General features: G+C 33.4%; 1 protein-coding gene across 6 annotated transcripts in view; it reads right to left on the bottom strand.

The window, feature by feature from the left end:
* Positions 1-251: 251 nt before the first annotated feature.
* Positions 252-25,266, bottom strand: part of LOC145732562 (uncharacterized) — a 78,902-nt gene continuing 53,887 nt past the window's right edge. For 4 of the 6 annotated variants that reach the window (XM_081984903.1, XM_081984902.1, XM_081984904.1 and 1 more), the window contains 10 exons: positions 15,572-15,700; positions 15,000-15,168; positions 14,728-14,941; positions 11,392-11,600; positions 11,116-11,332; positions 8,885-9,118; positions 5,950-6,075; positions 4,551-5,177; positions 2,459-3,411; positions 252-1,695 (listed from right to left, as the gene is read on the bottom strand). In XM_081984903.1, coding sequence (XP_081841029.1) covers positions 730-1,695; positions 2,459-3,411; positions 4,551-5,177; positions 5,950-6,075; positions 8,885-9,118; positions 11,116-11,332; positions 11,392-11,600; positions 14,728-14,941; positions 15,000-15,168; positions 15,572-15,700 — 3,844 coding nt within the window. In that variant the 3' untranslated portion in view covers positions 252-729. Of the gene's footprint in view, positions 1,696-2,458; positions 3,412-4,550; positions 5,178-5,949; positions 6,076-8,884; positions 9,119-11,115; positions 11,333-11,391; positions 11,601-14,493; positions 14,652-14,727; positions 14,942-14,999; positions 15,169-15,571; positions 15,701-25,266 lie in introns of those variants that run through there. The other 2 variants (XM_081984906.1, XM_081984907.1) reach the window with 2 other exon arrangements.

Here is a 25,266-nt window from a genome sequence, read left to right as displayed (position 1 = left end):
GTTCGAAAGAGATCAGCAACGCAATGAGGTAAACGTTTTTTCTTCCGAATACTTGACGCGTCTCACAAGTGTCAAGAATATCAAATTTGCCTCCTTGCATTTCTGTGCTTTTGGTAGAATTTTCAATCATCAATAATTTTCTCATGAGAGCAGAAATACTCTTGATACTTACCGCATTCACCAATTGTAAAGAAAACCAAACTTACCTTTAGTATTTGGATCACTAAGAGTGCAAAATTAAAACACCAAAATATTTACCATATTTTTTAATGGGATTTTTAGTTTATGTAGTTTTAAATAATAGTATAATACAGATGTATACATCATAACATAACAAATAAATAATAGTATTTCCTTACAACCTTTGGTCCCTAAAATGTACTCGTTTCCATATTTTACGTATTGTTAATTCAGAATGGTTTAATAAAAATATCATTTACGGTAGTACTTCAAACTATACAAATATATAACGCATTAAGTGATTAATATTAAATATAACGGACGAAAATTAAAACAGTAAAAGAATTGAGCTTACAATGATGACTACAACAGACACATATAAATTATAAGATTTAAAATTATATGTACAAAATTAAGCCCCTTTGACTACCATAATAGACCTAACTGACTTTTTCACCTTTGATCAACTTGATCGAGAAAAATTGAGCTTAAAATGTTGACTACAACACACACAAACATATTAAAATTATGTACAAACACCAACTGTAATCAAGTTTTGACTGTTTTAAGACCTTTTTTGCCTCCAAAACTTCGTATGGACTCCATCAGTTGATCTCGAGGATCTTCGGATCCGTTACTTTGGCGGTTTTCAAGCTGCACAACTTTTTTTAAAGTTACTTTAGGCATTTGAGGAGGTGGTGGAGGTGTGTGGTTCAGACATTGTTGCCTCACTTTAGTTATTGTATTATTGTTATTTTTTTCAATAAAAACGTTTAAATTTTGATCTGCCGCGTATAATTTACTGGATTCAGTTCGACGTAAAGTTGATTGTGAAAAGGGTACTTTTTGATTTGGTTCGTAGGGTTGATCCACTTTAGGTTTAGTGGGTAATGTGCTGTAACTTCCTGCCCATGAAGCTCTTTTGTTGACCACCTCACGACTACCACCATTTTTTGGTCTTAAAGTCACATCTTCAGAATTTAGGTGAACAACTGATGTGTTGTGAAAGTCTCTGAAAGGTTTTTTGAATTCTACTCCACGTACCACCGGAGCTCTATTCGGTTCAAAGTTGAGGAAAGCGGGTCTTTCAGAAGCTCCATTGATGTTGCCCAATGGTCTTCGGTAACCTGCAGGTGCCAACAATTTGGTACTGCTAGTTACAGTTGTGGTAACGGGGCTTGATATCGGTGTCGACGTTGCCGCACCTCCAATTTTAATCACCACGTTGCCAGAGTGTTGAGTAATTTCAGTCTTCTGGTTGTTGACATTTCCTAGTTTGTAGTCTTCATCTTCTTTGACTGCCACTGGCACTTTTGGACGTTCAGACCAGGTGGTCATGTTGACAGCTGGAGGACCTCTGTAGTAATACTTTCTAACCGCTTGAGGTGAGGGAGGTTTTGGCTCGATCGGACTTAGATCTGGCGGACTTACTGGTGGTTCCGGTTTCTGGATGGTTTTTAAGTCTTCCGACGAATCTTCCGGTGAATGGAGTTTGGTACGAATTTGTTTCATTACCTGGAAAAATCATGTTTTTAAAACAGCTTTCAGATATTTTAAACCTGAATTTTGTTTTACAGTATTTTATTGAGGAGTACATTGATGATACTCTCAGCAGAGATGCAAAACTTTATAAACTGTTTATTTCAGTAACAAATAGCAAATTGGCGTTTCCAGAGTTTGAAGAAAAATAATAAATATACAGGGTGTCCTTTAATCGTTATTGTACCTATCAAGGGCTGAAAGCAGAAGACTACTTCGTTCGGCCCCTAATACGTACAGGGTTACTCAATAGCTAATTCAGTTATTTTTAATCTGACAGCATAATTTAAATAAGCAAAGCTGCAGTATTTCCTGGATCACCGGAATCTGACCTTAAATCTGACATTTATGTCGACCACTTGTGTGATATGTTTTGATAATTTTTAATGAAACAAGTTTTGAGTGTGGTCATTCAGAATGCTACAAATTAGAGTGTAAGTACAGAAATCTCGTCAAAACTGTCTAAATCCCTGACTCAAACAAGACCTAAATTGTTCAAACTTTGAGTTTGCTACTTGTATTAGTTGCAATTTGGGGGTTAAAAATTAATAAAACTATTAAAGTTCAGGGATAGGAAAAACCAAATTTTCCAAGATGAAAATGTTCTGACAAACCTTTTGGTAGAGAGTGTAAACCAAAAATAAGTAGTCCTACACCGGTTAACTATTACCAAAATAGTTACATCTTCAGTGTTACTAACAAAAACCAACTTTGCACCCCCTCAAATACAAATTCTTACCTCCAAACTATGAAGACCGGAAACATCAAACAAGCTGCTGCTTCTCGACATCCCTCCTCCATTTCCATTCACAATTGCCTCCCTCGGGGGTTGGCACTTATTTAAGGTTAACGTTGACTTGGACCTGGACACCGGTTTCATTGGAGACCAGCTCGATTCCGTCGAGAACGATCCAGACCTGGACACGACCGTTCCAGGTCCATTACTACTTTTAATCTCTACTGGAACTTTCGCTTTATTTCGGAATGTGACGTTTTCGTTGCTTCGCACTGTATCATCTTCGAATACTTTGATGTTCTGGTGTTTCGGCACATCGTAAGTGGTTATTTTAAAATTAGGAAGGGTTTGTTGCGTATATTTCGGCTTGGGATCCGCATTGTCGGCCATTTTCAAGCTGGTGGCCAATTCTCTGTTGTAGACCAACGACTTGCGTTTCTCCAGGTGTTCTAGAGATAACGTGTTCAGTGGCGGTTCTTCACTGCTAGCCGATTCTCGATCTTCCAGATTTCTTAGTTTTTCGAAGAGTTCTGGAGACGTGACCACCGAGTCTTTAAAATCACTTTCACTGGCCGAATAGTTTGACTGAATTGGTGGACTAGAATCACGGAAAGCTTTAGGGGGTGACGGTAATTGATAATGCCAATCATCCATGTCTGGAATACTTTTTGGTGGAGGTGTTACTTCTTCAATGGTTTCGCGTTTTTCGATAGGTTCTTCCACAGGGGTAGTTATTGAAGACACAGTATCATGAAAAATAAAAGACGCATCATCCAGAACAGGAGGGGGAGGTGGAGTACGGAAACCCGAGTCGTCATCCGGTTCTTTATCGCGGTCTTGAGCGATTCCGCTGTCCGTGGACTCCAAACTTTTTTCCTCCAGGAGGCTCTTTGATGATGACGATTGAAGAAGAGTTGGTGCATCACCCTCGAAAGGGGTCAAGGGTAATGTGGTTTCTGAAATAAGGGGAGACGTGGTGTTTCAACTTTTTTACTTATGATGGTGGATTTGTGCGGATGACACATATCTAACCAAGGCTTATCAAGAGATGATTTTTGTCTACTTGGGGGTTAGAACAAACAGAGTGTTACTATATTATAATTTAACAACACAAACTACAGATTACATGCAAGAGTAATTACAAATATACAGAAAGAAAATATACTGCAGTAAGGAAATGGAGAGAAGACATTTTTTTTCTACAAGTTAGTTTTGTTTAAATCTCTATCATGTCACACACAGTATAGTCGCTCTAATTTTCTAAGTACATAATTTCAAGCTGAACTAAACTGCTCAGAGAAATAAATGAGATAGTAATTTCAACACCCTGTATCTTCAAAGTGCCTCGACTAAAATTGGTAAGCAAAACAGTCTTTGGGAAGCCATTTCTTATAGAATCAGATTTTGAATAAAAGCTACTTCTTCATGCATATACAGGGTATTAAAAAATGTTCTGAAAATTTGTCACATTTTAACACACACTTTAAAACATTGGGTGATATTTTGAGATGCCGATGGGTGGTCAAAATCAAAAATTAAAATAGAAATACTTACGTGACCTTTGTAGGTGGATTTGATAGTTGATAACGATCGCGTGATCTTCAGAAATTCTTTTAAATCTCAAAAATGGTCACATGACCTTCATAACAACATTTTGGCCTTAAATATGGTCACGTTACTGCAAGAATGCTATTTTAATCATAAGAAGAGTTAAGTCATCTTTAAGATTTCATTCGACGCTTGAAAATACATGACCTGACCATTTCGGAGATACAGGACGTTAAAAATGACTGTAAATTTGGCTGTAATCGATGATAATTTCTATTTACTTAAACTTGTGAATTTCAAATTGGTTTACTCAAAAAGACTGATATTGTATAAATAATAACACTGCTTCTAAATTATTATTTATCATTATCATGCAAACATAATGAAGATAAGTGTATTCCCTTAAATGAAACGAACACTATTGAATTTAACAGATAAAACATCAAGACTGTACAGTTCCAACACCAACGACTACACGAGTACTAAATGATAGAGACAAGCTACGAATAACTGACAGACAAAGATAAAAAAAAGAAGATTAACATGCCTGATGTCGAAGAATCTGGAAACGCCACCCTTTCACTTAAACAATCATCAATCTGTTTTTTGTTTTTGGAATCACGAACCAAAGACTTTCTGATCACCCCCACCACTTCAGGTGGTTTTGGTTCCTTCAGGAACTCATCAGAGTTGAATATGTTGGTTACTGTAGTTCTTTGAAGGGAACCAATCAAAACAGGTGGAGGTGTTGATAATGACTCAGTTGATCTCATTATAAAGGGTTTGACCATTTCAAGACTACTTAAAATTTCTTCCATAGAGTATTCATCTGATTTTGATGGTTGTGGTTTAAAATGTACAGGACTTTTTACAGGTTGCTCAGATATTGGTGCTAGAAACTCTATATCGTCCACTGTTAACGGAGTTTCAGTGAAAACTTCATCTACTTCAAACGAGTCAGGTTTTTCGTAAGTATTTCTGAGTCCTAACTCGAAAGTAATTGGCTCAATCCCGAGCTCAGCTTCGACTCGTTCTCGATCTGATCGCGGTTCTTCAAAACTCCTGGGTCGTACTCGAGGTACAGCTTTTGGTGGTCGTTTTCTTGGTTTTGGCACCGGCGCCAAAGTATTAGTGGTAGTAGAAGCGGTTTCACTCTCCAACACCTCAGGAATTTCTAGCATGCAAAATACACGGCCGGCTTTATTAGTGCACTACAAGCAAAAGTTTAGAAGCGTAAAGCGGTGTTTGGTAAGCTAAGAAGGTTAGTTTCGAAAAGGAGAAAAAAGTGCTGTAATAAGTGTAAATTATAAAGGTAGTGAAAAATAGAACTGTTTCAAAATGTTCTTCAGTTTTCCTAGCAGAAAGAAAAGAAAATTAAAGATATTCACTAGCTCTATTAACCATGATCTGATCTAACTTAGTAATAAACTGATTCCACTCTTCGTCATTAGTAGAGTTATCACTATTTTTGATTCTTCTTGAAGAACCAAATTTGCGCCTGACTCCTTTAGAAGGTGAAATACCATAAGCTTCTAGAATTGGAGGCCTGAAACCAGAACCTTCAGGTTTAGTTACGTGAGCAATTTTAGGGATGTCCTGGATTGCTTTTGACGGTTCAGAACTTAAAATCACATCTCTATCATTGTCAGTTTCTGGAACTTCAATAATGTCCTTTTCTTTTCTGTACATGTGTTGTACCTTTACTGCTCTTAGACTACCTTCTAGAGGTTTGATATTCGAATTTTCTTCTTGATAGATTTGGCCTAAAGTCAAAGCACCATTTTGAACAGAGTATCGTCTAGTTCTAGGGCCAAAACGTAAACCACGGACTGCGTTTGTAAGATTCAAAGTGAAATTTTTGGAACTTTCTCCTTTTCGAACGTAAAACTTCACACGCGGTGCTTTGTGGATTAGTTGCGGGGTTGCAAGTGTAAAGGGGGTCTTACCTGATGTTGGTCGGGTATCGGGTTGACTAGCTACTAATAAGGGGGGACTAGGGGGCGCGATTACTGAATTTGCTGGCGATACGGCAGCTACAGGTGGTGGTGGGGGGGCTGCTTTCTTTTTTCGACCTGAAATTCAAAAACATCAACTCAGTTCTCATGGATCAAAAAAATTAAAAATGGCAGCACAAACTACCTTACCTAGTTTAGTCTGAAACCCAAAAGACCAAAAATTAAGTATTTCCACTTGGATTACAGCTGTGCTAATACGTGGGTTATCACGCCTTCATATTTAGAACATTACAAATTAGATTTAATCAGCAATTTTTTCGCATTATTTGCGCTTGTAGCAAATAGTTTGTTAGTTACCTTGAAATTTTCGACATCGACCTTTAACGCTGTTATGTCATTTGAATTGAAAATTGTCATGAAATCAAATATTTATTTAGTCAGTGATTTCCTTCCTTACTTTGATTTGTACAATTGAATGAACACTTAGACAAGTAATGTGCGTGTGGGAAAGTTAAAACTATTTTTAAAAAAGCTGACAGAACAAAGAAAGTTTCCTTTGCAAAAAAGCTTTCATATACACAATCCGTTATTATAAAAAGATTGGACTGTCCCAAATTAGGGAAAATCCAATTATCAAAAGAGGGCCAATTATTATAGCTTCACATACCTCGATGTTATCGATGTGGATTTTCTACATTAACTACCACACCTGATTGTGGTTTTGTGTACAAACCCATATGAAAGTAGAAAGTACATTATTAGTCACTGAAGAAGAGAACATAGAATTGTTTGTATTTTTTTAAGTAACGTATTTCATTTTCTTTCAATGCATAGGGTATTGTTTTCCATGATAGGATATTTGAGAAACCCTTTTCCTGTAAAATAAAAAGGCTATGAAAAAATCGATTTTAAACAAAAATCATAGAAAAGTAAACATTAGAATTATATCCATTAGAGAAGACTTACAAACTGAAGTTTTCTATAACGTATACCCTTTTAAGGATTAAAGATTTACAGTCACGTGACTTTGTTAACAATATTAAATTTTGTGTAAATCTGATAATCGCCTTAAACTCAAGTTGTCCCGTGACCTTAACAGTGCAACATGTAAATCTTGTTATTTTTCAAAGTTTAATTAACGACAAGATCTTGCGATTTAAACTTTAAAACTGTAGATTTAATTACTTAATAAATCAAGCAAAACTTGGATTACATTACCAAAACCAACCGTCACAACTTTCATATGAATAACACCAACTAAAACCACCTTGAATGACTTTACTAAAGCAACATCACACACCTTCATCAATTTTGACGTTGTGTACCTCTTTTTACGGCCTCAAGACAATTTCACTAATTTTACGACTTAATTTTTACGATTTAGCTCGCACGAGCACAAGAGTGAAAGCGACTTTGTTTACTGTTTTCGGGCCGATTCAAATTGTGCTGTATTACCTTAAGTCGTATCTCAATCCGCTCCAATTAAGGAGAGGAAAAGACAACGCGAACAATCGGAGCGGTTTCGATTCCGAACTGAAACAAGTGGATGTTGCGAACCAGTTTTTCGTTATGTCGGCCTACATGTCGCTCGATTTCTACCCACATTATTATTTCCCTTTTTTTATGTTGAAACGCAATTTTATTAAACAAATTGTTTTAGTCAAAATATGCGTAAAAATTTGACTAAAGTCCTCTAAGGGGAGGTTCTTTTAAACATTCTGATGGATGATTCAATAACAGCGTAAATTACTAAATATACTATAAAAAGACAATACAATTATTTCAGTATCTAATTTGCAGCCTACGCGAAATTGTTGAAGCATGAGCCAATTCAAAAATGATTAGCCAAATGTTTGATAGAAGTAGGCGAATTGATTGATTAACTAATTATATTAATGATGGCCATATTTAGGTTGACTTTGATTAGTCAAAAATAATTGATTTCGTTTAAGAAAAACCTAATTTTGATGAAGTCTTAAGAAATGATAAAAATTCAATTAACTGGGTGTGTTTTGGTAATTAAAACAGACCACTTTAAGTTTTAAATATTCATGATCCACATTTCGGTTTGATTCATTTAGAAAAAGGCGCAATTTATTATAAAAAATTGATTTGCATAACTGAGCAATGTGGTGATTAATAAGAGATTAGTGAATATGGCAAAGTTTAATTTGAAATAAGTTTGAACTTTTAAAAAATTTAAAAACCCGTCAAAATTTAGTTCATTCAGGATTGCCTAATATTTTATTTGACTAAATTAAGTTTCCAACATCTCCAATTTTATGAAAACCTCATTTTTAAAGACTTTCTGCATTTATCAAATTGTTCAAATTATCTTCAGATGCTTAACTAAAAACAGAATTTTCCAGAAATTATCAACAGTTTAGATTATATTTTCACAAATTTTGAATTTTACAGTACATTTTAAAATTAAATTTGTTAGGTTGATGAAAACGTGTTCTTCAGAAGGTATTATTAAGCATTTTAAAAGATTCTACGCATTTGTTTTGAAGCTAATAAGTTTGAATTTTGTGTGTACTTAAAACAGTCACCTTCAGTTTCAGAATAGTTTTCTAGAACAACTTGTTTAAAGTATACTCTCAGCTAGTGTGAATAATTCTTGAGATCGCCAGATAGTTTATTTAGAAGATACCTTCTTCTTCAGACAGTTTTCCTGCAGTTTTTTGAATATTTTGGGTTCATCTAGTTGAAGTTTAGAAGTTGTTGTAAATTAACTCATAAACAGTTTGGAAGTAGTTCTAAGCCTTGGAACCTCCAAACTTCTTGTACCTAATTAGACTGACAACTTAATTTTCAAATGTTCTTAACGTCAACACTTGGGCTTTATGAATTGACTCAAACTGAGGCCATATTTTTACATTCCGTTCATTGCTAATATTTTTTCTTCTATTACTATAAGACTTACCGGCAATTAAACTGGTTGTAGACCTTGACTGTCCTGCCATTTCTGTCAGGTTGGATGGTAAATCACCTACAAAAGCGGATTTAGGTCGATTTCGTCCTAGAGAAGCAGCTTGTTCGCTCAAAATGGATGCTTCATGGTAACCGGAACTGTCGCTGCTATTCCTTGAATGGCAGATCGTCAGTCCGTTGGTTTCGATTGGTTTTTTGTTATCTTCTTCCTCATTAGTAGACACCACTAAATTTAAAAAAAAAAATTGTAACAAAACCTTACATATAACGAAATTTTAAAGGATATTGTAACGTTGGTCATTTGAGTACAATCTTTGTAAATTTCAATGGCATCCAAGAATGCATTCACGTCAGCATCTTTTGAACCATCAAATCTAGAGCTACACTTAGTGAAATTACCACTCACTGCTACAGGAGTTGCTACAGGTGGTTGATTTAAAGTTAACCTGCTCATAAGAGCATCAAATTGCTCTGCAGATAATGTGATACTCATGTTTGACTGACTATTGGTCTTAGAGCGTAAATAGTAGGGGCTTCTTGGCTCAATTTTGATATAAGTACTTACAGTTGTTTATCTTGAACGCACATGTAATTTTGCACTCTGCAGCTTCGTGTTTTGTTGCACTAAAGTCCGATTGAAGAAGTCCTACACTTGTAGAAGCAAATTATCGGGGCGAACATTCACAAAAACTGAGTTCAGCGAGTCACAAGAGTGGACTGTTTCTCTACAAGTACAGCTTGATTTTCCAATAAAATCACTGATTTTCCGTGGCCCCACGTTGGGCGCCAGTGTAACGTTAGTTTCCCTTAATACAAGTTTTTTACAGTTAATTTCCTCTAATTTCATGTTAAACCCGTTGACCCCACCTTTTAAAATACTAACGAAAACCAACGTTACAATATATATTTTTTTTCCACTACTAACATGATAAACATACCATTATTGACAGATTAGTAACTTGAGAAATTAGTTTTCTCTACCTTAATGCTCATTGTTGACCTAGGTCAATAATAGAGTCTAATCTCTAGTTCTAGTGGGCACAAACACAACAAACGATATGACATATTAAATATACTTGACAGAGACAGATAAATTAGGTTGACTTTTCATGTTGTTATCCAAAATTTTTAATCATGACATATGGTCAATAAAAGCTTCTGTCTAAACCTTGGTTAATAATATACTATTATTTACAAATTGTGAGACCCTTAATTGTTTATTAACTTTTACTATTGTCAGAAGGATATTTAATAAACCTATAAAAAATATAGAAGAAAAAATTGTGAGTGGACTGTACAAATAATACCAACATAACATTTGTTCACCAACTGATGTGTAGATATTTTATGTGCATCATTTGTGTAATTGACTGAACTCAGAACACTTCTTTCTTAGAGAGATTTTCTATTAGATATCTTATTCCACAAATTTCAGGCCTATTCAGAGTTAACCTAATTTACGGTCACAACTTTCTTTGACACTCTGTGTCAGAGAAGATTACAAAACGAATGAGGGACACTGTTTTGTGGACATATATTAATTAAGAAAGTAACCTGTTTTAACTGGAATTTTCCATCAGCCTAAAGATTAATTAATATTAATCCATTTAATTTTTTATCTACACCAAATGGATTATTTACAATTATACGACGCTTAAATCTAAATTTTGACGTGGGTATTACATACGGATTTACAGCATCCTATAGAATTTACATAGCAGACAATCTAAAACTAGCGTAGATTAGTCGACTTACAAAAATACTCATTGGTTGTTGTTCATAAATTATATTAGTACAACTAAACTGGCAGGGACACATGGATGTAGACATCATCAGTAGAATTAGCAAATCAGACAACATAGAGAAAGTCAAAATGTTGGAAAGACTGCAACAAAAATAGCTGAATAATAAACACATTGAAGATCCTGTTAATGACCAATCTTGAAGTAAATGGAAGAATTCAGCTGAAAGGATGACAGATAACCGATGAAACATAGTAATCTTGAACTGAGAAACGAGGCTTATGTTCATCATTATGTTGATAATATTTGTAAAGTAGTAATTTCTGGATAATATGCAAGATTAAAGACAGGAATCAATGGACTAAAACAGATTATCACAGAATCTTTAACGTATTTTGTTAAGTTTTCACAACATCAAACTTTTTCTCTACTTATTATTACAACATCTAATTTTTTGACTGATTGACAGACAGACAGTTACCTGACGAAGGAGCAGTCTTTTCGTTGTCTGAGTTAACTGAAATTTGCGGTGTCACTTGAGGAGGTTTTGGGGCAGGTCGCCTCTTCCTCTGAGGCGGTCTTGGTGGGTCCTTTTTGAGCGGCGGCACCGTTGGCGGCGTCACCGACCTCGAATCGTCACTGTGAGTGGGAGAAAGTGATCTGTTGTCGTTGCTCGACACTGATCCCGATCCCATACTCTGTTAACATATGAAAAAAAGCTATAATTCCAGATTATCCCCACAAAAACCATACGTACCGGTTTAACTTTTTTGAAAATGAGATTTAAAACGCCACCCCCACTTTTGTTATGCATCTGTTTTCTTTCTTCCTCTCTTCGAAGTACCATAATGTCGGCGGGTGAAAACGCCTGGTTTAGATTTGATAAACGTTTGGACACCACGTAAATTTCGGTGATTTGGTAGTCGTTTAAGGTTAGTTTAGGGTCGAGAACTTCCTCTAAATTGCCTAAAAAAAAACAATGAATAAATATCATCAAGTTTCAGTCAAGTCTTATTTGAGAAGTAGTTGAACAAGACAATTCAGTTTGCATTTTTAGAAAGTGCTTAAAAATCCTTTTTTAATGATGTTGCTAACTCCATTAACCCTGTTGCCAATATTATTTTGTTTCTAAAGATTTAAAGGATGATTTTTTAATTAAATATAAATAGTATAAAATATAGTTAAATTTCACAACTTATTCCATTTAACCGAATCTGTGTCGTTAATGGTGGATGTCAACTGAATAATATGCGTCTATTTATCTCTGTTTAATACAAATAAAACAAGATGGAAATATACTAAGAGCGTATATTAGTGGCAATGGAACTGAAAATTAATTTATGTATCAGCGAGGGATTATTTTATACTTAATACATTATGATAATAATGTATAATGCTTAATACATGTTTAACCTTAAAATCGTCACGTGACTATTTGTACTTTGTCACGTGATTTAGAGTTAAAAACTAAAAAACGGTAACGATATCTTTAAAATAAAATTTAATTATTGAAAATGGTCACGTGACCCTTCAAATAATATTTTGTCATTTACAGTCACGTGATCTTTAGCATTCCGTTTTGGTATTAAAAAAATCACGTGACCTTTAAAACTAAATTTGATTATTGAAAATCGTTATGCGACTCCTCAAATAATATTTTTGACTTCTAAAACAGTCACTTTATTTTTAGGATTCCGGTTTGACCTGAAAACGTTTTAAATTAAAAATGGTCACGTGACCATTTGCACATGATAAGGAGTCACGTGACTCTTCAAATAATATTTTGCATCAAATAGAATAGGACAGCAAAATTTTTGTTTTTCTTTGCAGATAAGTTCCAAAAGAATTTACACAAACAATACAAAATTTAGCATATAACACCAAAATGAAATTGAATTGAAAATGTCAGAGGCCTCTGATACATTCTGATGGACATTCCAAGTTTTTTTCAAAGTTTTCATTTCAAAGTTCAAAAAGGATTTAATAGTGATTAGAATGTACCAGAAGCCTCCAAAATTAACTTAAAGTCTCCTAAAGTTGCTATAAGCCTGTAAAAACAGTTTTCAATCAATCAATCAAAGTACTTTATTGTTAGAATCAAGTTCCATTGACAAAGTTGAGAATAATACATGCAGAAATATATACAATACAAAATTGACATCTAAAACAGTCACGTGACCTTTAGGATTTCGTTTTGACGTTAAAATAATGGAAAATTGTTACGTGGCCATTTGCACTGTAAAGGGGGTCACGAGTCTTTAAAAATATCAGTTTAAACTGAAACACGATTACGTGATCCTTCAAATGACATTTTGACGTTTAAAACTGTCATGTGACATTATAAATTCCATTTTTAATCTTAAAATAGTCACGTGAAATTCAGGATCCGTTTTGAAGTTACAAAAGAGTCACGTGGACTAAAAAAAATTAAATTTGATTATTGAAAATCGTCACGTGACCATTTGCACATTAAAAGAAGTCATGCAATTTAAAAAATCTCAGTTCACGTGACCCTTTAAACAATATTTCGCTATTTACAGTTACGTAACCTTCAGGATTCTGGTTTGGCATTAAAAAGAGTCACGTGACTCTTCAAATAATATTTTAACATCTAAGACACTCACGTGATCTTTAGGATTTAGTTTTGACGTTAAAATAATGGAAAATTGTCACTTGGCCATTTGCACTGCAAAGAGGGTCACGTGCCTTTAAAAATATCAGTTTAAACTGAAAAACGATTACGTAATCCTTCAAATGACATTTAAAACTGTCATGTGAAACTGTCACCGATCTGATTGGTTAAAAATTCAACCACACTTGAATTTGACTGAATTGGATTCAGTCAGAGAAATATGTACAGCTATTGGCCAAAAGTCAGAAATAGTCACGTGAGCATTTAACCAATAAAACCTCATTTTTCAAAAAGTCTTTTAGGAACAAGTTAGGAATTGATAATATTGATGCAATTGAATAAAATTTGATTAAAGTATAACCAACTTATCCGGAATTTTGATATGGATGATAATTCAAAATAAATCAAATGAAAACTGTGAAAGTTTAGATAATATAGTTTCCTAAAATCGTTTAATATGTATTTATAGGTAATACGTAAAACGTATGAAGTGACTAATAAATTTTTAGTGAAATATTGAGTAACAATCGAAGTTACTGACTTATCTATCAAAAAAGCAGAAAAAATATGGTTCCTTTTAGATTATCGTCATTTTGACATATTGATTTTGTCTTAATTATTTTTCTTTTCTTAAAATAGAAAAATCTATAAAATGTTAAGTCCGGACAATTAAAGGTCACATACCATTTCCTCATAATTCATTAACAAAGATTAATAAATCTCAAAATAAAATACTTGTGATCCAAATGGTCTTAAAATAAATCCTATAAAAAATTCTTTCGTACTTAAAACCGCGTTATACGCATTCCAAGCTGCAAAATCTATACTAAATTGATAAAATTTTAATGCCTGAAACTCAAAAAAATCTCAAATAATCCTTGGGTTTTTCGAAATTATATGGAGAGAGAAACAAGTGCGACTGCAAGGTCTAAAGTCTAATATGTATTTCCTCACTTAGCTAAAATCCCACTTATAAATTACTATACTTGAAGATAATTGTCATAAGGATTTTCCTTAATAATTTTACTTATACATGCATAAAGTTATTTATAAATTAATTAGAAATTACGTACTTTATGGGAGCACAAGTGTGATCAGTGTATTACTAAGTCTATTTGTCTGGTCATGTTTATTAGTTCAATATAGATTAAGACGTAGTTCTAAAGATAAGGTAGCTACAGATAGGTAATTATTGCAAGATGATAAAATCAATTAGTATAATAATACCTGTTATTACAGCCACTAGTAAAAACACAACCGCAGGTTCCCTAACAATTTTTAGAACTAAAATCCATCAAAACCGCGTGATCACCTGTGTAAACTCATTAATGAACTCACACTCGTAGTCACAGTATGGTGTCATACAACACCGCACTAAATCAAAATAAATCGAGGTATTGTTTGCGACAAATGAGATAAGACACTAGAACAATACGACCAGATAAACCACAAAACACTTACCGGGCCGTTTAAAATCATACTTCAAAGGATCCAGATTCTTTTCCTCGCACACCTTTTTCATTATGTCCTCCAGCAGAACGTTTCGACTGACCCTCGTAACGTACAGTTGGTTCCTGGGCAAGTGCACCTTCAGTCTGAAGGTACTCTCGAAAGGCTGATGACCGGGTCCTACGCTAAGTTTTGGTTGGGGGATGGTTTTACCCTTTGGTAGTACCTTAGAATTAATTAAAAAAGTGAGATGAGGGTTGCGTGTGTGATTGATGGTTGGTTACTCTAATATGTTGGGTATCCAAGGTTCCTATGGGTGTGTTGGGTTTGAATGGTAGTACCCTGTCATTATACTGGCTAGATGGAGCCATTCCAAGTACTTGAAGAGTGTGGTTGGATAATTGTAAGTGGTTGGCGGTGGTGATTTGCACTAGAAGATCCATCATGGGGGTGCTAAAACAGGTTGTACAGTAAAACTTATCTCACAGTCCTTGATTATTAAATTAGTAGATTAGAAGCTAAGATTGTGTTAATACCCTTAATTACTACATGCTCGTTTATATCCAAGTGGAAAGATCTTACAAGATAAAAATGTATAAAATGCAGAATAAAAAATTAGGAGGTAGATAACGTAAGAAGATGTCAATCAAAGTTTTAAGACTGGAACACTTATTATAAAATGGTACCTATACAGGAAACCAAACAAACTAGAATGACGTCACAAAATGTTTCTTTCTTGTTGTTATGAAAACATGTAAAATTACAGCAATCCAGCTTAACTTAACAGCACTTTCATATTTCTTTAAATAAACTTTTATAAAACACATTCACCATATAAGATGCTAAGAAACTATACCTTCTTTCAACTGAGGTTTTAACTGATTTTCCATTGGGTAAATGGACTGTTAAATCCATGGCCCCAGCCAACATATCCGGGGGCGTATCCTCGGTGATCTGCATCATAGTCACCGTACCACCCCTTGACCTGAAACACAACAAATATTATCAAAAAATGAGGTACTAAATTTATATTTACGCAGAAAGTAAACGAACCACTTTGTAGTCGTTGCAGTTTAATCTAAATTGCTAAACCGAAAGAAAATAGAATTTCACCGCAATAAGTGAAAGAATGTTTCACTTAGAGGAAAACAACATGATTGTAGCAATCTAAGAGGTCGGCCAACATGTTTTATTTATAACAACATGACAGTTGTTAAAGCTAAATCGCAATAATTCGCTTTTATAATCAAATTCTATAGTCTTATTATTTACGAGCCGGAAACACAACAATTTAGTACACCAGGTACTGGCAATTGTTATATTCGCAGTACCAATTTCAATTGGTACGATTAATCTCATAAATAGCTACAATTTCACAGTTTAATTCCGGGTTTATGTTGTTATCGCTTTATGTTAAAGAATATCTGAACTGATTTCTTTAGTTTATTGGATAAAAACTCATACTAAACCACACTCCAAACTATAATTCTATAATAATTCAATAACACGTAAACAACCTGTAAAAATAGAGCTTGCAATATTATAAATTGATATCGCTCGACTGATCAAATTCAAATCGAATTAGCAAGCACAAAACTCGACCAAAAACCTAATACACAGAAAATAAGTTCTATAAATAATACTGAAATTAGTACTTCGTAATAACGAATTCAGTGATCGATTATTGTAGAATGAAGAAGCATTGAAGCATATCAGATGAAGGTATGATAATGTTAAAATTAATTTTGACAGTTGATGAGGTTGAAAAGAATTGAAGAAAAAGTGAAGAAAACATGAAATTGATTGGAGTTCAAATGAGGGGCGCTACAGACTGTCAAAAATTGAAAAAATACAATTTTTGTTAAAATTGCATTCCAAAATGGTTAGAATGCACGGCAAAGGGTATACTTATGCCAAAGTGTCTAATATTAGATAAAATGAGTACCAAAAAGAACTTTGAAATTTCTAATATTCCGAGAAAAATCTCGTTAAGACAAATTTTTCTTTTGGATGAACATTTAAAGTAATCTAAAATTAATTTGCAATTGTTTAGTTGCTTAAGTTTTTAATAACCAGCGTTTGCTGCACATCATATTTTTAGAACTAATAACTCCGTTAACGTCCTTTAAAATGTTTCAACATTTTCAGTACTGCTGACAATTATTTTGTAGTATAATACTACATCTTCAGAGAAAAATATCATAGCCAAACACTTAATAAATAATCAAGCTACTTTACAGTTGGCTTCGTTTAAATGAAAATGGAAAAAAATCCAAATTTTAGTTTGAAATTACATACCAAAAAATTTTGGTATTAACTGAAATTATGTTTATTTTAACACAGATTCTCAAAATAGGATCTTCCATAAAAACAGCAAACTAAAACTATTTTTAGTGGATTTTGTGAAAATTTGTAGAATCAGCAATTTTTGCAGATGACACTTCATTCTTTGAAAACTGAAAGGTTTCATCCAGTAATATTGATGATCATTGTCTATTAAGTAGTTCTTACCATATAATTTAATTTCTGATTTATCATTTTCGCTATTTACGTACTTGACTATCCGGTATAGGTAATCAGTTATAAAGTAACTGCACTTTCATCAATGTAAAAGGATTTGGATGTAGGTCTTGGAATTTAATCTCAACGAGAACTGTTATAAAATATGATGACTGTTGCTAACAACTAACAGAAAAGTACACTTTACTGGCAAATTTTATTGCCATATCATGTGATAAATAGAAAAAAATCTTTTCTGCAATTACACAGCAGGAAAAAACTCTACAATACCGTTATTTATAATATTTAATGTTAACTCTCCTAATTTCAAGGTTAATATCGATTCAAAAAACTAGTGAACCATGTCACTGTATAAAAATATTCGACCTGAAGGAAGAAAATAAGTAGTAGAAAGCGATCGCAGTTCTCACGACCTTATCTCTTCAGTCTTTTAAGCTGTTTTTTTCTTTAATTGGCGCATGCAAGCACCATATATTTTAAATATAGAGTGGTTAAGACCAAAAAATGTGCATTCAGTGGCACTGTTTTCCTTTAAATAATAAACCAATTAACAACCAAACAAACAATTACGTGAAATACGAGTTTTTCAGTGCGGTCTGTGCTTTGTTAGTTTCGCAAACCGTACAGAATTCCTTTTTACCATTCTTTCCCATCACTTTTTCGAATATAAATTGTTAATATATAATGAAGACGGTTGCGGAATTTCATTGGTGCAATTGAAATAATTAGTCTTGTGTGTGTGTGTATCTTCTTTATGCAATTTGTACTTTCTGATTAGACAAAAAAGTGCACAAATACAGGTGAAATCTGTGTAACTGTAAATTTAAAAAAGTAACCAGAAATTTTAATTTTCTTGTTAGTAAAATTGAAATTATTTAGGTGGCCACAAATTAAATAAGTTTCTCAATTTCATTGCGTTTCTGCTGGATAATTTAAGTTTGTATTCAACGGTTAAACTTGCGAGTATAATCAAATTGCGTAACTATTTTTTTGTAAACAACAAAGTAATTTTCTATAATTACGGTTTTATGATGGTTTTGTTGAAACTTGGCAATTATTGATACTGGCAAAATATTTAACTTGTTCGTATAGTAAGTACATAGTGATTACTGTGCTAAAAGACTCCTGAAACACGCAGGAAACAAGTGATAATAACGCATATTTGTAATAAAATGCAGTGTTTACTGTTATAGGTGTGTATCTATGAGATAAAAATTACATCAGCAATTTATTGGTACCAGAAGGTACCACTTTTTATGTTGTAATGGATGAGAGTTTTCTGGAATTCGATAAAATTGAATTTAAATGGGAGGATCTACTTCTCGTCTTCAAAAACGATAACAATTTTGAAAGTTATTTCAAGAATTCTTTATCATCATGCTGAAGCACATAAAGTAAAAAAAGTAGGTGCATGTTCCTCTCATTACTATCATTAATATGTGGGATGGAGTGGTTAAGTGGAACTATTAGAATAAACGTGCTCAGAATTTCATCACACTTTGATTTATTACCTCTAGTTAAAGTTTGTACCAAATAATTCAATCGTTACGCAATTTGGAATCAATTACGTTAATAGTTGAAAAAGTTTGATTTTCACTACATGTTTGTTGAATAAATGAGAAACTCAATTATAATGTTGTATGGTAAACCCTAATAGTAAAATAGTAACTCTAGAAATAATCTTTATTATGGTAAATTGTCAACAACACATTTTAATTTAAGTGCCTTAAAGAAGAAACAATAAAGTTTCAAAACGTGTCCCAATAAATATGGATTACAAAGTAAAACAATTTATATGATTGATGTTAATGTTTAATAATATGCTTGTGACAAAAAAAAGAATAAAAAAAAAAAAAAAAATAGTTAATAGACACATACATTTTTTTGAATAAAGTTTGCCTCTTTATTTGTAAAATTTAAATTATTTACCTTCCTGTGGCATCTGTCTCTGTTCTAAACCTGGAAACTGTCAAATTCAATCTCATGGAGGTACAAAACAACGAAACTTCTTTGAAAAGTAACAAAATCAGTTTGACTTTAGATCAATGAATTTATTTGGTTGTTGCTGGGTTCAATCTACTTATTCTCGGTCTCTAAGACACCTGGAAACTACCTTAATTTTGCTGCAAAAACAAAAAAGTTTTTGATTTAATACTATGTGAAGAGTTCTACTTCAGAGAGTTTCTAAACTCCAGATCTCTTAGCTTTTTATTAAAGTTCATTTTGTCTGTAAAGATGCTAAAGTTTAAGCATCTTTATTTTACAGTAAAACCTTCTTCAAAATATTTTTGATTTTACGGTTTCTCTGATATCTAATCAAGAAGTCTCTTAATAAAGTAAATTAACATCTACAGTGACTTTTGACACTGCAGGTGGTTTTTGTATCTTCATTTTCTTAAAATATAGTAGTTGCTTTAAGCCTCTATGTGACAGAAGCAACTACAACTCATTTTTAGTTGCCAGAAAACTCTAAAACCTTCTTAAGCTTCTAAAGACTTAAAGATTTTTAATATGCCAGATGCCTCTAGAAGTTATTTTGTGTTGCCAGTAGGTTCTACAAGTCATTTCTAGTTGCCAGAAGCCTCTATAAGTGATTTTTAGTTTGCCAGAAGCAACTACAAGTCATTTTTAGTTGCCAGAAATCTCTAAAAGTCATTTTTAGTTGCCAGAAGCCTTTAAAACCTTCTAAAGACTGTTTTGGAGTGGAATGTTCTCAGGAAAGTTATTTTAGTAAATTTAAGGCTTTTAAAATGGCTTTTCTAAAATCGTAACTTTAATTCCTGTTCTGTTGAAAACCTGAATCCTCGTTTGTAAAATATATGCAGGAATATAACGGCCTCAAATGTATTTGCTTAAACTTTTTAGACTGTATGTTTTGCTCACTGTCTCTATTTTGTGTTCCAAATCAACTTGAGAGAATGTTCAGTTATTAAGTATTCAGGATTGATATATCCACGAAGAGGAGACTGGATCTGGATGGTGACAGTATATTAGAAGTATCTACATAGATCCAACTGAAAAAAGTACTAAATTGTGTAACCTTCTGTTTCTATCACTTGGTTGGTAAATTAAAGGTAGCACTCACTCTTATGTCGGAAATACATTTCGTTGGTTAGTATTTGATCAATGGTGGTTTTGTTTTCAACCTTTAATAAGGTTTGTTTTGGTTAACACGTACAGAATCTTAAGGCACAGTACACTACTTTTCTGATTAATTGTACGGTCCAATACAATCAAACTGCTATTTCATTTGTGTTAAAACTACGTTAAGAGAACACACGTTGACCCACTTGCAAAACGAAGAAAAAGTCGCACTAGTAAACGTTTTCCATTCAATGCGTTCACTTTTCTATTACCAAAGTCACGTTGGTCCATTTTCATTATCCTCCGGCTTATCTTTCTACCGACCATCAGTAAATTCAGATTCATCCATTCTTGGTACGCGCGCACACGAACAGGAAGGAAACCACCAGTACCTATTTCACAAAAAAGGAAGATATGACTAACGCCTGGGGTCATTGAAACTATACACGTTAGGAGAATAATAGCAGGCGTTTTGTAACTATTTAAGTGAGCTGAAACTGGGAAGGAAATTCGTCCTTAAGCAATCTGAACCACGCAATCCAACCAGTTTGATGGTACTGTGTAAACAGTAGGTTCTTCACTGATGCAGAAAATTCGGTAACATTGTTCCTCAGCGCCAAATGATGTAAAAACAAGAAGGTTGATTAACTTTCGGGCAATGACTTCTTTTCAAACCAATCATAAAATTGAATTATTTTTATTGAATGAAGAAAAATATGGATGGTGCGTGGTTGTTAAGATGAGAATTAGTTCCGCGTTGTTTGTTTTCAAAATGGAATTGTGATGATGACTGTTATGCTGATGGACTGAATTTGATTTCAGTTTTCTAATGGGAAAATGATTACTTTTTTTACTGTGGCATTGATCTTGTGTTATAGTTTCAGTATTATCACGTTTATATCACGTACAGTGAACAGTGGCAGCTCGTAATCTTTACTAAAAAGGATCTGAAACAAGGGTTTTCTATTAATTTAGAAAAAAAATGATTTCCATATATTATTATGATATGAAGCCCTTTTAACCAAGACTTTGTTGTTTTCAATTTATTCTCTTTTTTCCTAGTGATTTTCCAACCATTTGTGATGCTTCTCTTTGTGTCATGACCAAATTAGTTGTATTTTTACGTCTTTTTTTGGTAAATCAATAGTAACAATATAACGACGTTTCCAAACTAGATATGGACATTATCTAGCAGACACAAAAACAATGACGCTCTGAGTTTTTCTGTCATTTTCTATGGATAAGATAAATCTAAAAGATCGTGAACAGATTATAGGTACCTACCCAATTTTATGACTAAATCTAACTTATTAGACTTACTCTTGCCATTTTCGTCATATTACATTTATCAATTTGTAATCTTTATTACTCCTGTAATCTTGCGTTTATTGAATTGATAAACAAATTGTCCTTACACTTTCAGCTGATTAGTGTCAAACAAGTTTAGCAGTATATTATGTGTACCAAAACTGGTTGAAGGCCGGAAAGATCTCCAGACTTGACATCTCTCATTTTTTTGATTATTTGCTATTTCAGCCTTTATCTGGCTCAAACTGTAACAATTACCCGTCATATAAAATTAAGCTTCTTATTAAGACATCAATCGTCATAAAACAATGACGGGTGCGCACTAATGAGGCGCAAATCCGATTGGCTGTAACGATAACGTCAGAAAATTCAGTATCTCTGAGTATTTATCGGTCAGAATGAGAGTTTTGTAATGGAATTACCTCGAAACCGTTCAAGTGCTTCGGAGGTCGTCGGTATAAGTTGCGTTAATTCAATTTTGCAATCCAAGAAATTAAGCCGGGAATATAATATAGCTTTATATCGTTTCCTGGTTTAACCTATTAAAAGTTTTGTATTGGATTGATTTCCCAGTGCAGTGACACTATAGGAAAGCATGTATTCTATGTAAATTATTACTGAATTTATCAAAACCACACGAAATCATTAGTGAGTAAAAGCGTGGTTTATTGATAAACATTACCTTGTCATCAATAATAACACACAGTCTTATCGAACAATGCACGTTTTCAATGTCACCGCATGCAAAAACTCGACCGTAAAAAATATATTTGTTTAGAATAGATGCAATTACTGTTAATTATTTTTGATAATTGCTATTCTACTGCGAAGTTACTTACTTGTATGCCAGACGGCATTGAAATTCCGTGCATTATTTGAAGATAAATTTCGTTTGCACGTTGAAAGTACAGTGCCATGAATGTAAATTTTGTATTGCATAAATTGTATAGAGTAGTAGGTAATGGAAATTACCATTTATAATGTTTTTTTTTTAAATATGTAATACTTTCATTTCTAAGTAAATTACTCCAGGATGCTCAATAGTCTCAATCCACTGTGTGTAGTAAAAAATAGAGTCTTCTTCTCGAATATAATGAGTATTATTCACCCAAATGATTCCAGAAGGATTCACCAGACGATTCTAAGCTCGTTAAAGAATATACTATTAAACACACTTGTGATCTATTATATTGTCACGTTCAGGAAAAAGAAAACGCTAGACTTAACTTTTTATACACATTCATTTGATCTTAAATTACCTGCTTATTTGACAAACGTTGTATAGATTGTTTCACCTCTCTGGATAGTCAATAAAATGGGCTTTCTAATGGTATATAATTTTTAATTGGTAGGTCCATTTCCCATTCCAAGTGAGTTTTACAAGCGATTTTGTCCCTGACTGTCCTTTCAAACTGTGTTTCTGTCAATTTACACTTTGACACTGCTTTTCTCTCTGACTGTACTTGATTTTTTTGTGTTTTTTATGTCATTTGATAGGAAATTTAATGAGAATTCCAAAAATGTACTTAAAACTGTCATTTTTCCATTCCAAGTGGGTTTTACAAGCAATTTTGTCCCTGACTGTCCTTTCAAACTGTGTTTCTGTCAATTTAAACGTTGACACTGCTCTTCTTTCTGACTGTACCTGATTTTTTTTGTATTTTTCATGTCATTAGATGGAAAATTTAATGAGGATTCCAAAAATGTGCTGCTTAAAATTGTCATTTTCCTATTCCAAGTGGGTTTTACGCATGACTTTGTCCCTGACTGTCCTTTCAAACTGTGTTTCTGTCAATTTAAACTTGACACTGCTTTTCTCTCTGACTGTACCTGAGTTTTTTGTATTTTTTATGTCATTAGATTGGAAATTTAATGAGGATTCCAAAAATGTGCTTAAAACTATCATTTTCCCTTTCCAAGTGGGTTTTATGAGTAATTTTGTCCCTGATTGTCCTTTCAAACTGCGTTTCTGTCAATTTAAACTTTGACACCACTTTTCTCCCTGATTGTACTTGATTTTCTTGTGTTTTTTATGTCATTTGATAGAAAATTTAATGAGGATTCCAAAAATGTGCTTAAAACTGTCATTTTCCCATTCTAAGTGGTGTTTACAAGTGATTTTGTCCCTGATTGTCCTTTCAAACTGTGACACTGCTTTTCTCTCTGATTGTACCTGCTTTTTTTGTGCTTTTTATGTCATTAGATAGAAAATTTAGTGAGGATTCCAAAAAATGTGCTTAAAACTGTCATTTTCCTATTCCAAGTGAGTTATACAAGCGATTTTGTCCCTGACTGTCCTTTCAAACTGTGTTTCTGTCAATTTACACTTTGACACTGCTTTTCTCTCTGACTGTACTTGAGTTTTTTGTATTTTTTATGTCATTAGATTGGAAATTTAATGAGGATTCCAAAAATGTGCTTAAAACTATCATTTTCCCTTTCCAAGTGGGTTTTATGAGTAATTTTGTCCCTGATTGTCCTTTCAAACTGCGTTTCTGTCAATTTAAACTTTGACACCACTTTTCTCCCTGATTGTACTTGATTTTCTTGTGTTTTTTATGTCATTTGATAGAAAATTTAATGAGGATTCCAAAAATGTGCTTAAAACTGTCATTTTCCGATTCTAAGTGGGGTTTACAAGTGATTTTGTCCCTGATTGTCCTTTCAAATTGTGACACTGCTTTTCTCTCTGATTGTACCTGCTTTTTTGTGCTTTTTATGTCATTTGACAGGAAATTTAATGAGGATTCCAAAAATGTGCTTAAAACTGTCATTTTCCCATTCTAAGTGGTGTTTACAAGTGATTTTGTCCCTGATTGTCCTTTCAAATTGTGACACTGCTTTTCTCTCTGATTGTACCTGCTTTTTTTGTGCTTTTTATGTCATTAGATAGAAAATTTAGTGAGGATTCCAAAAAATGTGCTTAAAACTGTCATTTTCCTATTCCAAGTGAGTTTTACAAGCGATTTTGTCTCTGACTGTCCTTTCAAACTGTGTTTCTGTCAATTTACACTTTGACACTGCTTTTCTCTCTGACTGTATTTCATTTTTTAGTGTTTTTTATGTCATTTGATAGGAAATTGAATGAGGATTCCAAAACTGTGCTTAAAACTGTCATTTTCCCATTCCAAGTGGGTTTTACAAGTGATTTTGTCCCTGACTGTCCTTTCAAACTGTGTTTCTGTCAATTTAAACTTTGACACTGCTTTTCTCCCTGACTGTACCTGATTTTTTAGTGTTTTTTATGTCATTAGATAGGAAATTTAGTGAGGATTCCAAAAATGTGCTTAAAACTGTCATTTTCCCATTCCAATGTGACAGTTACAGGACGTCAAACTTGACTAATTATTTATATTGATAACGAAAATTGAGTGAAGTTCTAGTATCAAAGAATTTTCCCTGTATGTGTCTTCGTAAATCAAAGTGTCAGCGATAATGACCGGTAGCTGTCTGTCCTTACGACTATAAATTGACCGTGAGGAGCCAATAATCAGCAATTCTTGTCGATTTCTTTTTTTCACTTATCATGTGCCATAAATTCTGGTGTTCACATAAATATTATGCTTCGCCTACGTACCCCAATCGACTAGCAACCTTGATTTAAATATTTCTGCAACGATTATCCTCAATACAACATTA

Source organism: Ips typographus, linkage group LG8, assembly GCF_016097725.1.
Source record: "Ips typographus isolate SLU linkage group LG8, UJ_Ityp_2.0, whole genome shotgun sequence".
Taxonomy (NCBI): Eukaryota; Metazoa; Arthropoda; class Insecta; order Coleoptera; family Curculionidae; genus Ips; species Ips typographus.
Note: the sequence above shows the minus strand (reverse complement) of the source record. Positions and strands in the feature narration are given on the sequence as shown.